Below are 15,526 nucleotides of genomic sequence, written 5' to 3'. Positions count from 1 at the left end.
GTAATTTAGCGACTCCGTTTGTAAATTGAATTTACATCAAAACTACTTTAAATCCAAATCTCAAACAAAAGGGCAACCAAACTAGTGCTTTTGCATATTCAAAACATTGGTTCTATCATTTTCGTTTACACTTTCATTGTTTTATTTTCTAGAGAAATCGATTTTTGTCATTTGTTGGATTCAAGGCAGTTGTCATTAAATGGGGATTTAACTTACAAACCTGGCAACCTACGCATTTTCTTATGCAGTTGCATCGCTGTAAACTGGGGCAGACTATCGCTCCTTGATAAAAGCTACAAAAAGACTAAATTTATCAACCTTACTAGATGGTTTATAAACTATATAATACCATATAATATTAAGCTGCATTTTTGGCATGACTCAATAAAAAATTGAAGAGCTTTTTTTCACGTGTGCAAGAAATGTTGAACAAAACATCCCTAAAAACTCACTCTAATTCAGGAAAATCTGTTTTAATATTTCAGATTAATACAAATGTGATTATTTAACTTAAAGATAATGCATGTATGTGGGTACCTGTTTGAAAAGTTTCCAATACGTTGAAAAAAAACCAAATCATGATGATGATGGACAAGTGGCTTGATAAGCTTTATTATTAAAACACAATTAAAACAGAGATCATTAATATTGATATTTTCTCTATTCTGGGGTGTTAATTATAATAACTTTTTGCTATGATGGGATATTACAACCAATTGGGTCAATCATGAAACCCAGTATTAACCATTTGATCTATTCAAAAATCATTTTGGATGCATGTCTGAGGTCACAGTTCTTATGAAAAAGCAAACTATGTGCAAGTTTCAATTACCTGGGGCGTGCAGGTGGAGCAGTGGTTAGTGCGCATGACACATGTACGTAGGCCTTAGTCCTCGACCCGGATTTGAATCCGGGCTGTGGTTCTTTGACGCATGATCCTCCACCCCTCTCCTACCACTTTTCGTGTCAGCCTACTGTCAGAAAAACATGCCACTAGTGCCATAAAAAATAAATAAAAGTTTCAATTACCTACTCAGAATTTGTAGGTTATGTCCTCATTACAGCTTTGTGCAAGGCACCAGTTCCACTGGCAGCCAAACAGCCCCTTAGCATGATTCTACCACCAAAGTTGACAGCTGGTGCAGCTTTTTGTGATGGCCTGAGCTGCATTCCTTCAAATGTCCTCTTTGCCAAGATGAGGTTAACCATGTACATGTTGATAGAAATCTGCTTAAGTGGGTCTTCTTCAGACTTATCTTTATTGTAATTTCAAATTAAGTCTGATACAAATAGTGTCTAGACAAAATTCTTTTTTTTAGGAAAAGTGCAAAAATAAAATGTTTTCTATACAAAATTAGCAAAAATAAAAAAAACACCCTAAAGATTGGGGCTTTGTGAATTATATTCCATAAGTCCTGATTTTAACTTTGTTAAAATGTTTGCACTACATTAACAAGTTGGATCAATATCAAGAAATTTGTATCTCTAAAAAACCTCTACAAGTAGTAGAGGTTTTTTAGAGGGTAGTCAGATTTCATTCCAGAACTATTTGAGAAGCTTGTTCATGTCACCTTTGAATATTCCTAGTACATCAACAGCTTATAAAAAGGGTTGTAGATGTTGAAGTTTGGATTTTGAACCTGTGTGGATTAAAGACAACAAAATGTCTTAAATGCAAACTGATGCACCAAATTCTTGTTCTTAAAATTCAAGTTCTATGGTGCATTATAATTGCACCCAAAAATAAAAACTTTTCAGAAGCACAATTTAAGGCTGAAAAAAAAAAAAATTATTCACTTGTAACTTCTGTATAAGTATTTTATTATTTTGTTCAAGAACTCCCATAGTTTGCTAGCCTGGGTGCCAGTCAGAACTTAGCCCCGCCCACAAGGTTTGAGTTCGGGGAAGTTCGGTCTGGCTCTGCTCCATAGTAGCGCGAGTATTATCGCCCACTGTCAGGCGATCCAATCAAATTGTCAGGGCGGACTTTACACGATGATGGACAGATGATCAAGAGTAACGTAATCAACCACGTGACCAAAGCGCGCTAGGGTGACAACAATAATGGCTGCCGCTAGAGAGTTTGGGTGAGTAGATTCTGCTATTAGGTCTGTTCTAGAAGATATCGACAGCAACTTAATTTTAAAAGAGGAACAGAGAAACGCGATCAAGTCTCATCTTCTTATTCTAGGCGTGCAACTGCACGCTTTGATTTTTGTTGACAACAACTATGCCTCGCTTAACATACGTCACGCACTCCGTTGCTCTTATTGGTTGTAGGTCTATCCAATTGAGTGCAGAGGCATTTTTTTTCCTGGTTCGTTCGAAACACGCCCCATAATCACAGCTCTATGGAGCAGTATCAGACTCATATTCTGACTAGAATTGAGTAGGACTACGTCAGGCTAATAGTTTGCACCAATGATGTCTTTAGGAGTTTGGACTTTACAGTGCAAGGACTTTGTTGCCAATTCAATAGGATACTAGTGCTGAGTTTGTTAAAACATGTGATTAGTGTTCATCTCTAAGCCTTGAGAGTCTGAGCCAGGCTGTTGAGTTCCTGTGACAGAGCCGTCACTGTGTCCAGAATCCGCTGCTTGTCCTTCTCTTCCAGCCGAGCTTCACAGCGCTGAGCAAACTTATCAGGATGCCACAGTGCCTGCTGCTTCCGGAGGGCTTTACGAAATGCCGCCTCATCCTTCCGGTCCACACCGTGCAGCATTACATCCAACATCTCCTGGACCGTGCCCCTCGGAGCTGGCCAGGGGATGTCACCATAGCTGAGCTTTGAGCTGCCCGATGTGGAGGCAGCCGAGCTGAACATGTCAGCACATCGCTCATCGTAATGCCGTTTCTTTCCCCGGCGAGTCTCTTCCTCTTTGCGCGCCGCTCGAGCCAGGTACTCCTCGTGTTCTCTCTGCAACCTTTCAAACAGCTCTTTATTGCTTTCCTCTTTTTGTCTACATTTTTCTTTTTTCCTAGATGACGCTGCCAGTCTTTGAGCTTCAACGTGTTTCTTATGAAAATATTCTCTTCTGATGCGATCTACCCAATCCCCAAAGTCTTCCTCTTCTTCGTCAACAGGTAGATAATCATCAGCTGCCAAGAAAAAGCAGCAGGATTTAAAAAACCAGGAAAGATCCCGACTTGAATTTAGAAATTTAGACTTACCATCATATGCTCCAAAGGTTTCAAAGAATTCATCCTCGCATTCACCAAACAGCTTCTCCAGCCACTCCTTCTCTGGGTCTGCTTTGGGTGGACGACTCATGTTTTCCGCAGCCTGAAAAAACAAAAGGAAAATAGATGTAAATGTTGTAAAGCAAGCAGTAAAACCAGCTCATAGGACTGAAACATGATGTTTAAAGTTCATGAAGTCATGTCCCAATCAGCAGCATCATAATAAAGCACCACAGCTTAATAAAATGTAATTTCCCAAAAACTTATAGTTCTTTTTCAGGGGATGTGTGACAGACTCATAAAAAGAAACTCTAATCTTTCACCCAACCCAAAAAACGGAAGTCAATCAATATTTTCTTTTCTTTTCGACCCAATAATGCTTTGTTTTGTTTTGCAAGTCAACTGCTCCCTTAATTACACCCTTTAACACTCTGGTGCTGTATAAAACTAATACGGTATATAAATGCACACAATCATCCCTTTATAGAAACCAAAGCAGGTTAATTTGTATTCCACTGGTCCATTTAACAAATGATTAGTAGCAAAAGAATTTCTCAGTTGGTTTTCTGGGAAAAAGAAAAAGAAACCACATTAAATAATAAAAATAAATTTTTTGCACTATGTCTTTTCTCCCACACTCTACATTTGATCACTGCTGCACCTTATGAAATAGAAATGGTCTGAAAGCAGTACAAAGCAAAACTTCGTTTGGTATACACTCTGTGTATACAGAATGACAACAAAAGCTATCTAAGTAATTGGTTATCTAAAATTTTGTAGTCATCAATTAATATAAAAACGAGAAGTGGGAGTATATACCACTTTTGTAACTGCATTTTGTTGCATTTTCATATAATGCAAATAGTTGGCCTCCATCTTGGTGCACAAATCGCTTTTGTACTCACTGCAGAGAAAACAGCATGGGTGTAGGTTTGCATAGGGACCATAGGGACGTGTCTCTATCAAAATTGTGCACTGACCTATTTGTCCCTACCAATAATTCGATGTGAATAACATGTTTATAATTTACAATACAGCATTGTTGCAACAGTCACTTCTTTTCCTCTTGCAGCTTTGTTGCCTGGCAGCTGCTGCTGCTGCCGCTCCGTCTGACCTGCACGGTCTATGCTGTGCTTTTAAATTATCCGCATACGTAACTCTACTCTTTCTCCAATGAAATTAAACCAGATGAAAGAGAGATATTCTGAAGAATATCGACAGATGAAAACATCTTTTTTATTTTAAATGCAAAATCTTAATATATATATATATATATATATATATATATATATATATATATATATATATATATATATATATATATATATATTTTTTTTTACAATTTTGATCTAATTCCTGCCCTAAATGGGTTGCTCTGTCAGCTAAAAGCATGTTTTAGTCTCTATACTTCAGTTAATGTTTAATCGATTACTAAATTTGTTGACAAATATTTTAATAATCAATTGATTGCGAATAATCTGACTGTTTCAGGCTGAAATGGGCTAAACAGAGTAACAACAGCCCGGATGTACGATTTTTATAGTGAAATGAATATTTTAAATGCTCAGTGTCAGTTCCTCTTCTAGTTCCCGTGCACATGTAAATACAAAAAATTTGCCGTCCCCTGAATGTATAATTTTGCTTCATGGGACGGCAAATAATTTATTGTATTTACATGTACATGGGAGAGCATATAAAAGATAAAAACGGGTGTTACCTCTCTGTTCACCTTAGCACAATTCTATATCTTCAAAAGAAAATATGGGATAAATCCACGTATAACAGACATTTTTAGACTATATTTGGCTAAATAGGCAAGTATTTACATACTGCTTCATTCGCTGGCAAACCTTTTCAAATTCGAAAAAAAGAAGTCCTAATTCCTCATTCATCAGAGCCAGTCATGCTTCAGTAATTAATAAACAGCATCTAGTGTGTAGTGCTTATAAAATTTGTATAAATTAAGTGAAAAATGCTGCTTTTCTCTTTAAACGATATGCGCCCTGATGCTCACGTCAAGCATAAAAAGAGCATGCATATTTTTGCATAGGACCAATGACATCAGAACTTCTTTTATCCCCTTGGCTATGTAGAATTTTTGTATCAAGCTTTAGTCAAGCAGCAATTCATATCCACCTGGGGAGTATTTTATACCTGATTTAAATCCAATAGACTTAAATTAATTTTCTATAACTTACCAGTACACAGCTGTAAAGATATTTAATCATGTATCTGAAAAGTTTTTTGGTTAGAGGTTTGTTTCTGTTTGATCAAGGGTCTTAATCTGTTATATTTAGTAAAAATAAACAAAATAAAAATCAGACACAGACTCAGTAGGGATATAAAGCAACAAACAGAGTAGAACTCTTGGTTCTAAGCAGCCCCATCATAACACCAGGACAGACTCCCTGCATAAAGAGTCCAAAAGACATGTTTTGATTCAGAAAGCTGGTTGTAGACTGTTGCTGTTGAAATTCTTTAGCAAACGTTAGTAATTAAGGATAAGGTTTATATTAGATGGGTGTTTGGTGTGTAATGTTGTTTACCTGTGGATTTTTCATCCAGTTCAGCAGATCTTGTGGTGTTACTCCAGCTCTATTTGGTGCATTTAAAGCTTCTGGACATTTTTTCTTAAGAGGCACAACGACATCATCATATACTATGAAAGAACAGCACAAATACAAGTTGAACTGAAAGCAAACATAAACCAGCAGCGAGAAATAGCCTATCCGGGTAAGGCCTCCAGTCCCTTACCCCTTTTCCCGTGTTTTAGCGCCCTATTGGCAGCGATGTGAAGGGCTGTGTCTCCTTTTCGGTCTCTCTGAAGAATATCGGCCCCGTGTTTGAGCAGCAGCCGCAGCACAGCGTCGTCTTCCAGCGAGCAGGCCAGCTGCAGTGGGCTCCTCAGCCTCTTCCCCTTGGAGAAGTTGACGTCCAAATCCCGGTGCTTTCGGAGAAACGACTTTAGCTTTAGAAGATTGCCTTCCTCCACATACCTCCACACCCGTTCCTGTCTGTGGGACACCATTCTACCCACAAACACACGAAAATGCTTACATCTACAAGTATATTTCGACAATATTATGAGAGTGATACAAGTTAAGCCTCTGTTTCCTGTTCCGTCCGCTAAATGAGTCCGACGTTTTTAGCATCCCTTACATCAAAGTTCCGCAGATAATCTATTTTATCCACGTCACCACTAGGTGTCACTGTTGATCTCATTACGTGATAAACCCAAACCATACTATCTTGTTTTACAGGTGCTGGTCATAAAATTAGAATATCATGAAAAAGTAGATTGATTTCAGTAATTCCATTTAAAAAGTGAAACTTGTATATTATATTCATACATTACATACAAACTCATATATTTCAGATGTTTATTTTGTTTAATTTTGATGATTACAAATGATAAAAAATGAAAATCTCAAATTCATCATATCAGAAAATTAGAATATTACTGAAGACCAATAAAAACAAAGGATTTATAGAAATGTTGGCCAACTGAAAAGTATGAACATGAAAAGTATGAGCATGTACAGCACTCAGTATTTAGTTGGGCCTCCTTTGGCCTGTATTACTGCAGCAATGCGGCGTGGCATGGAGTCGATCAGTCTGTGGCACTGCTCAGGTGTTATGATAGCCCAGGTTGCTCTAATAGTGGCTTTTAGCTCTTCTGAATTGTTGGGTCTGGTGTATTGCATCTTCTTCTTCACAATACCCCATAGATTTTCTATGGGGTTAAGGTCAGGAGAGTTTGCTGGCCAATTAAGAACAGGGATACCATGGTCCTTCAACCAGGTACTGGTAGCTTTGGCACTGTGTGCAGGTGCCAAGTCCTGTTGGAAAATGAAATCTGCATCTCCAAAAAGTTGGTCAGCTGCAGGAAGCATGAAGTGCTCTAAAACTTCCTGGTATGTGGCTGCGTTGACCCTGGACCTCAGAAAACACAATGGACCAACACCAGCAGATGACATGGCACCCCAAACCATCACTGACTGTGGAAACTTTACACTGGACTTCAAGCAACGTGGATGAAGTGCCTCTCTTCTTTTCCTCCAGACTCTGGGACCTTGATTTCCAAAGGAAATGCAAAATTTACTTTCATCAGAGAACATGACTTTGGACCACTCACCAGCAGTCCAGTCCTGTTTCTCTTTAGCCCAGGCAAGACGCTTCTGACGCTGTCTGTGGTTCAAGAGTGGCTTGACACAAGGAATGCGACAGCAGAAACCCATGTCTTTCATACGTCTGTGTGTGGTGGTTCTTGAAGCACTCACTCCAGCTGCAGTCCACTCTTTGTGAATCTCCCCCACATTTTTGAATGGGTTTTGTTTCACAATCCTCTCCAGGGTGCGGTTATCTCTCTTGCTTGTACACTTTTTTCGACCACATCTTTTCCTTCCCTTCGCCTCTCTATTAATGTGCTTGGACACTGAGCTCTGTGAACAGCCAGCCTCTTTAGCGATGACCTTTTGTGTCTTGCCCTCCTTGTGCAAGGTGTCGATGGTCGTCTTTTGGACAACTGTCAAGTCAGCAGTCTTCCCCATGATTGTGTAGCCTATAGAACTAGACTGAAAGACCATTTAAAGGCTTTTGCAGGTGGTTTGAGTTAATTAGCTGATTAGAGTGTGGCACCAGGGGCCATCAATTTTGAACCTTTTCACAATATTCTAATTTTCTGATATGATGAATTTGAGATTTTCATTTGTTGTCATTTGTAATCATCAAAATTAAACAAAATAAACATCTGAAATATATGAGTTTGTATGTAATGTATGAATATAATATACAAGTTTCACTTTTTAAATGGAATTACTGAAATCAATCTACTTTTTCATGATATTCTAATTTTATGACCAGCACCTGTATAACAGACAGGCTCTATTAAACAGGTGCATCTTTTTTTTACGGTCTAACTAAACGTCTCACCAACCATAGACTTCTGTTCATATGTTCATCCCCGCTAAGACACTATTCTTCAGCTGTAGGAAAAAAAAAACATGTTCAGAGCAGATTATATTACCCTGCAAAGTCATGGTCATATCTGAAAGGTGCAGATAATCTTACCTCTAAGTTTCTTACGATCCAGGTGACACTAGTAACACTTTTATCTGAGAAGTCCAGTGATCCTATGCAGAGAGTGGCAGCTTAATGGTTAGGGCTGAAGGGGGGGCGGAGCTAGATGGGGGGGCCAGGGGTGGCCATGGCCACCCTTAGCCCCTACCTTTTTTTTCTTCAAGTAGAATATTCAAAACAACTAAATTTTATATAAATTAACAATTACTTGACAACAAAAACATTCTGGTTAATTATGCACATCAATATACCAACATTAGAGATGATTAGTACAGAATTTATGCTCTTTCAGAACTAGATTTTGTGTTATATGCCGTAAAGAGAAAATGATGTGTCTCTGCAAGTCATCTAAGAGTCTTGATTGAAATCATAGATACTGTAAATGACGATTTTAATAAAAACCTATTAAATGATCAATTTATGTAGATATTAGTACTTGTAAATATCAATTTAATGCAGAATGATACTGATAAAAGTAGGTAAGTAATGACGATGGAAAAGATGTTCGCTCCAGAACTCAAACCTGAAAGAGTTTTATCCAATATAGCCTTTATCTAGATGGATGTTTAAATATATGCATCTATTTGTTAGAAAAGGCTGTAGGGAACTATAGTTTGTCTTTATTTAGAAATATGGAAGTAGTGCTTGTTCCTGTTGGAACAGTGTAGATTGACCCTGAGGTTCTGGTGCCTATTCACTTTTGGCCACCCCTCAGTATACAGGTGCTGGTCATAAAATTAGAATATCATGAAAAAGTAGATTGATTTCAGTAATTCCATTTAAAAAGTGAAACTTGTATATTATATTCATACATTACATACAAACTCATATATTTCAGATGTTTATTTTGTTTAATTTTGATGATTACAAATGACAACAAATGAAAATCTCAAATTCATCATATCAGAAAATTAGAATATTACTGAAGACCAATAAAAACAAAGGATTTATAGAAATGTTGGCCAACTGAAAAGTATGAACATGAAAAGTATGAGCATGTACAGCACTCAGTATTTAGTTGGGCCTCCTTTGGCCTGTATTACTGCAGCAATGCGGCGTGGCATGGAGTCGATCAGTCTGTGGCACTGCTCAGGTGTTATGATAGCCCAGGTTGCTCTAATAGTGGCTTTTAGCTCTTCTGAATTGTTGGGTCTGGTGTATTGCATCTTCTTCTTCACAATACCCCATAGATTTTCTATGGGGTTAAGGTCAGGAGAGTTTGCTGGCCAATTAAGAACAGGGATACCATGGTCCTTCAACCAGGTACTGGTAGCTTTGGCACTGTGTGCAGGTGCCAAGTCCTGTTGGAAAATGAAATCTGCATCTCCAAAAAGTTGGTCAGCTGCAGGAAGCATGAAGTGCTCTAAAACTTCCTGGTATGTGGCTGCGTTGACCCTGGACCTCAGAAAACACAATGGACCAACACCAGCAGATGACATGGCACCCCAAACCATCACTGACTGTGGAAACTTTACACTGGACTTCAAGCAACGTGGATGAAGTGCCTCTCTTCTTTTCCTCCAGACTCTGGGACCTTGATTTCCAAAGGAAATGCAAAATTTACTTTCATCAGAGAACATGACTTTGGACCACTCACCAGCAGTCCAGTCCTGTTTCTCTTTAGCCCAGGCAAGACGCTTCTGACGCTGTCTGTGGTTCAAGAGTGGCTTGACACAAGGAATGCGACAGCAGAAACCCATGTCTTTCATACGTCTGTGTGTGGTGGTTCTTGAAGCACTCACTCCAGCTGCAGTCCACTCTTTGTGAATCTCCCCCACATTTTTGAATGGGTTTTGTTTCACAATCCTCTCCAGGGTGCGGTTATCTCTCTTGCTTGTACACTTTTTTCGACCACATCTTTTCTTTCCCTTCGCCTCTCTATTAATGTGCTTGGACACTGAGCTCTGTGAACAGCCAGCCTCTTTAGCGATGACCTTTTGTGTCTTGCCCTCCTTGTGCAAGGTGTCGATGGTCGTCTTTTGGACAACTGTCAAGTCAGCAGTCTTCCCCATGATTGTGTAGCCTATAGAACTAGACTGAAAGACCATTTAAAGGCTTTTGCAGGTGGTTTGAGTTAATTAGCTGATTAGAGTGTGGCACCAGGGGCCATCAATTTTGAACCTTTTCACAATATTCTAATTTTCTGATATGATGAATTTGAGATTTTCATTTGTTGTCATTTGTAATCATCAAAATTAAACAAAATAAACATCTGAAATATATGAGTTTGTATGTAATGTATGAATATAATATACAAGTTTCACTTTTTAAATGGAATTACTGAAATCAATCTACTTTTTCATGATATTCTAATTTTATGACCAGCACCTGTACATTGGTTATTGCCTGGCCACCCTTATAAAAATTGTCTGGCTACGCATCTGGCAATAGAGCTTGGAATCCTGAGGTTCTGAGTTCGAGCCCCACTCCCACAGACGCCATGATGGCAGCCCACTGCTCCCCAAGCGAGATGTGTTTAATGCAGAGGTACATTTCTCCAGTGTGAGATCAATAAAGTTCAATTATTATTTAAAAAAACAATTATCATTTATGACTGACTCATTTTGTTAGAAATAATTGTCCCTATATAATTTTTTAGTATACTATAAATGCATTTTCAACAATGAAAACCAGCAATTTGCTGGTGTCTATCTCCAGCAGTCAATGGGCAAGAGGGTACACCCTGGACAGGTCGCCAGTCCAACAAAGGGCAACACAGAGACAAACAGGACAAACAACCATTCACGCACACACTCACACCTAAGGAGAATTTAGAGAAGTCAATTATCCTAAGGGTCATGTTTTTGGACTGTGGGAGAAAGCCAGAGTACCCGGAGAGAACCCATGCGTGCTCAGGGAGAACATGCAAACTACATGCAGAAAGACCCTGGGCCGGGAATCGAACCCAGAGCCTTCTTGCTGCAAGGCACCAGTGCTACCCATTGACTTTTGATCATTAATATGACAGGCGCTGACTGATTTAAATAAATGAAAAACAGATGAAAATGTAATAGATATCTATCAACCCCGAAAAGGGTTCAAAGGTAATTTCTTAGACTTTGGGAAGCTAGAAAATCTGAGTTGGAACTATTTTCAACCAATGAAGAAAATCTGGAGTAGTGGTGAGATAATGCAAGATCACTTTAATGATGCATCAAAGGAGGTCAAAGAAGAAACCTGAACAAAATATAGACTGTCACATAAGTAACCTGGCCAGCCACTGGCCCGACATGTACACGGCGTATCAGTCTGCTAAAGAGCTGGCAGAGCTCGATTTCAAAGGTGGGACTAACCAGATATCTATGGATGTGACAGACTCTGTTTTTGTAACTTTGTTAAGCCTTGAATAACAAATATGTCCTTTTTAAAAAGAAACGACACAAAAGATGTCAGTTGTTTAGGTTTCAAAATAAGATTAATCTCACATTAGAAAGGGCACATTTAAAACATCGGTTGCCATCTTGCTGTTTTGCTAGCATTTTTTCTTTTATTTTTTAAAAACTTTTGAACATGTTCCATCGACAATTACAACAAACTTGTTGATCAATGGGATTAGTTAATAAAATGATAAATAAGTACAGAATGAATAAATAAATAAATAGAAAATAAGTATAGCATCATACATAGTAAAGTTTACATTAAGCTTGTGAAGAACACAAATATATTTTCTTTTCTTGGGGTTTTCAAGTGCTTTAATTGTAGCGGTGTATATATATATATATATATATATATATATATATATATATATATATATATATATATATATATATATATATATATACCGTATATAAATATGTATATATATACCGTATAGAAAAAGTACATTGCTTAAGTGAGTGATGTTTGCCTTGTAGTTTGACAATTTCTTCTTTTGGATGTAAAAGTTGGAAAAAGTGAATGTGATGAAGGCCTTATCCAAGGTCTTATCATCAAGGCATTGTATAATGTCTTTAATAATAACAATAATAATAGAACGTTATTGATCTCATAATGGAGAAATTTACCTCTGCATTTAGCCCATCCCCCTGGGGAGCAGTGGGCTGCCTTTGTGCTAATGCCATGGCAATTTTTTTCTCAGGATTCTGGATCATCTCGATAACTTTTTTTTGGTCCTCATAAACAAACCATTCACTCTCACTAATTATTACAATTAGCTATGTTGCTAGAGAAATGTAAAATAACGTAAAGTTATTATAAATCAACATTAAGAAATTAGAGGAATATTTCTATCGATCAGGATTACTAAATATTAATAAAAGATTACTTATGTTTAGAGCACAATTTCAGATGTCTGCAACAACAGCTGTCTGGGTTACTTAGCTTCTGAAAGCAGATAAACCAAACAGTAGATGACAACAATCTGGTCCAGTTTGTCTCTTAGATGCAGACCCAGGGCTCTAAATAATAATGAGGACACCGAGGTCATGTCCTCTCTGTTTTTTTCATTTATATGTTGCCTAAATTGTGATATATAAACTCTAAACATAACTTACACCGAAACTGAAAGTAGGACAATGATCTAGGTCTCCCATAAAACTGTGAGGTGTTTAAAATAGGGGTGGGGAGTGGCGGCCTAGTGGTTAGGGCGTAGGGCTTGGAGTCCTGAGGTTCTGAGTTTGAGCCCCACTCCCACAGACGGCCACTCTGGCTCCCTGAGCAAAAGACCCTTAACACCACGGTGCTCTCCAGGTGCCGCACAATAGCAGCCCACTGCTCCCCAAGGGGATGGGTTAAATGCAGAGAGTTCATTTCGTTGCTCTGTACTTGTAACAGTGGAATGACAATTAAAAATGCTGGAGAGAAATAAAGAAATTTGTAGAGCCAAGACTATCTAATAAAAAAAAGGAGCTTGATGAAACTTGGCATATGCATTGTGCACCGTCAACACGCACTGTCGCTATAATCATAGTATTAATAAATGAACTTTATTGATCTCACATTTGAGAAATTTGCCTCTGCATTTAACCCATTCTGTTGGGGAGCAGTGGGCTGCTACTGTGCGGCACCCGGGGAGCAGTGAGGGGTTAAGGGTCTTGCTCAGAGACCTGGAGTGGATGCTGTGGGGATCAACCAGGTACTTGCAACCTTCCCAGAGCACAAGCACACTGTTCTAACCACTTTCTAACAAATTGAACTGATCTTCCAGTTTGCTCTCTTATTAGTTGTTGTATGTCTGTCCAAAAAGTTCTTTGTATGCGTACTTTGATAGAATAAGTGACAAATTGTTTCTATATTTATTTCAATGTACAGAAATAGTCAGTATCAAGCTTTAATGATGCCAGTTTTTTTCCCCCCCTCTGGGTATACAATAGGAACAATTTTATAGGTTGCCTGTTTAAGACTTTCCATAAGGTATAAAAAATCTTCCGTAAGCATGTCCAGATCCATTTATTGTAACATCTCTATTTTTGTGACTTCTTTTTCTGGGTGGATTATCAACATAAATGGTCCTCCTAATTGTCAATCATTCTAGTGATATGTTTACATAAGGCCGTCTGACATGCTGGTCCCCACTTTCACTTACTGTGGTGAGTCTGACATAGTTGAAAAATTGCAAATCTTCTTTTGGAAAGTAAGCTTGTATGAGCAATGAAAAACAGCAACTTTTAAACAAGGCGTACTCAAGGAGAAATGGGCTTGTGCATGCTCTTTGCATGTGAATATTTTTTTAAAGTGGAGAGGGTGGGTGTTTTCAGAAATTCACAAAAATCCTCTACTATACCTTTAATTTTTTACCGTAATTCAAGTATTTTAGATCATGGACATGTTTAACACTTGCAAACTAGCCAGCAAAGCAAGGAGTTTGACATGTGATCTAAAGCAAATAAAACGGACCCCTCAACTGCTTAACAAAAAGTTCTGGGAGTGACCCATATGAGACCTGGATCTAATTATATATATGAGATAATCCGGAAGAGCCTCAAATAGGTCTCTGATTGTCAAAAAATGCATATAAAACTGCATTATGGCTAAAATTAAACAATTCAAAAAGTGATAGCTGGCCTAACATTTAACTTTTTTTTTTTGCCACAGCTTAACATTTATTGTTGCCTCCAACTGAGTTTGGCAGCACAACCAGTTCTAAGCTTTGGATGAAAAAAAATTAAAAATTAAATTATCATTAAAGATCTTTTAAATGTACTATATCTAGTTTTAGGGGGGGGAAATACTGAAATATTGAAGTTTTTGTCTACAACATTTAAATGTGGTTTTAACCCTGCCTTTTTAAATACATATGTTGATATCCTAAACACACAACTGAGATCAGATGTTTCAGAGATCTGTAAATTGGTCAGAAAGGAATTTTACTGCTAGAACTGATATCTAGCAAAGTATGATATGCAGAAGTTTGATTATATGTTACAACGCCATTGTGGCTCCTTCATTTTCAGTTTCTATCCCACATAATTATTGTGGCAGAGACTTTTGCCACAGCTGTCGCTTGATGAACTCTGAAAACATTGCTGTTAAGCTAATTACATACAAACATAATAATAGGACAAAGTCAATTTTGCACAAAAAATACTTTAATTTGATCAGTTTATGGCTACAGTTATTATCTTGAGTATGTTAAAATCCATCCTACTATAAGCAAACCTTCTGAACTTTTATTTTATTTACGCAGATTGTCTCATGACTTTCAGCGTTCGGGTAAAAATATACAAAACAACAATTTTGGGAAACTTTAGTGATTGAACATTAGCAAGTTGGTTTGCAATCCTATGTGTTATACATTTTAAACAAGGCTCCTCTAAAATCATCCAGTTTGGGTGCTATAGATGATGCTCATACTTCCAGGAGTTGCTCTCTGAAATGATCACCACTGAATAACCAATATGAAATATTCTCCACCTGTCCAGAGATAAAAAAAACTGCACTTTTTGCATTTGTATAAGTTCAAACTCCTAAAAAAAAAAAAAAAAAAAAAAAAAAAATTACTTGACCACCAGGGTACTGAATAAACCTATGTAATATGATCTTTTGCCATGTTTAAGTTTTATTTAATGACCCTGATGACTTATTCGGGTTTAGAGAAACAGCTGTAACAGCTGCTTAGCAGCTGACTGCCTTCTTACTGTATCCTTGAAGCACGAACAAAGAGTCTTTATCTGAAAGAAGCAGGACTTTATTTTAACACGTTGATTCCATGACACATAAAGAAACATTTTAAATTCCTGCACATCTTTAACATGATTGATAAACAGATTTTGAAAATCAGTATCACTGAAATACATCAGTTGTTTCAGGCTTAGCTGTTTAAAAGTAA

General features: G+C 37.7%; 1 protein-coding gene across 1 annotated transcript; it reads right to left on the bottom strand.

Annotated features, from left to right (window-relative positions):
• Positions 1-596: 596 nt before the first annotated feature.
• Positions 597-6,298, bottom strand: nfkbil1 (nuclear factor of kappa light polypeptide gene enhancer in B-cells inhibitor-like 1). Its single transcript, XM_038293584.1, has 5 exons — positions 5,935-6,298; positions 5,727-5,839; positions 3,172-3,283; positions 2,418-3,099; positions 597-1,852 (listed from the first exon to the last, which is right to left on the bottom strand). The coding sequence occupies exons 1-4, from the start codon at positions 6,206-6,208 to the stop codon at positions 2,525-2,527; spliced, it is 1,074 nt and encodes a 357-aa protein (XP_038149512.1). The 5' UTR covers positions 6,209-6,298; the 3' UTR covers positions 597-1,852; positions 2,418-2,524.
• Positions 6,299-15,526: the final 9,228 nt, after the last annotated feature.

This window comes from Cyprinodon tularosa, unplaced genomic scaffold, assembly GCF_016077235.1.
Source record: "Cyprinodon tularosa strain WSP-4 unplaced genomic scaffold, ASM1607723v1 ctg33, whole genome shotgun sequence".
In the NCBI taxonomy this organism is placed as follows: Eukaryota; Metazoa; Chordata; class Actinopteri; order Cyprinodontiformes; family Cyprinodontidae; genus Cyprinodon; species Cyprinodon tularosa.
Note: the sequence above shows the minus strand (reverse complement) of the source record. Positions and strands in the feature narration are given on the sequence as shown.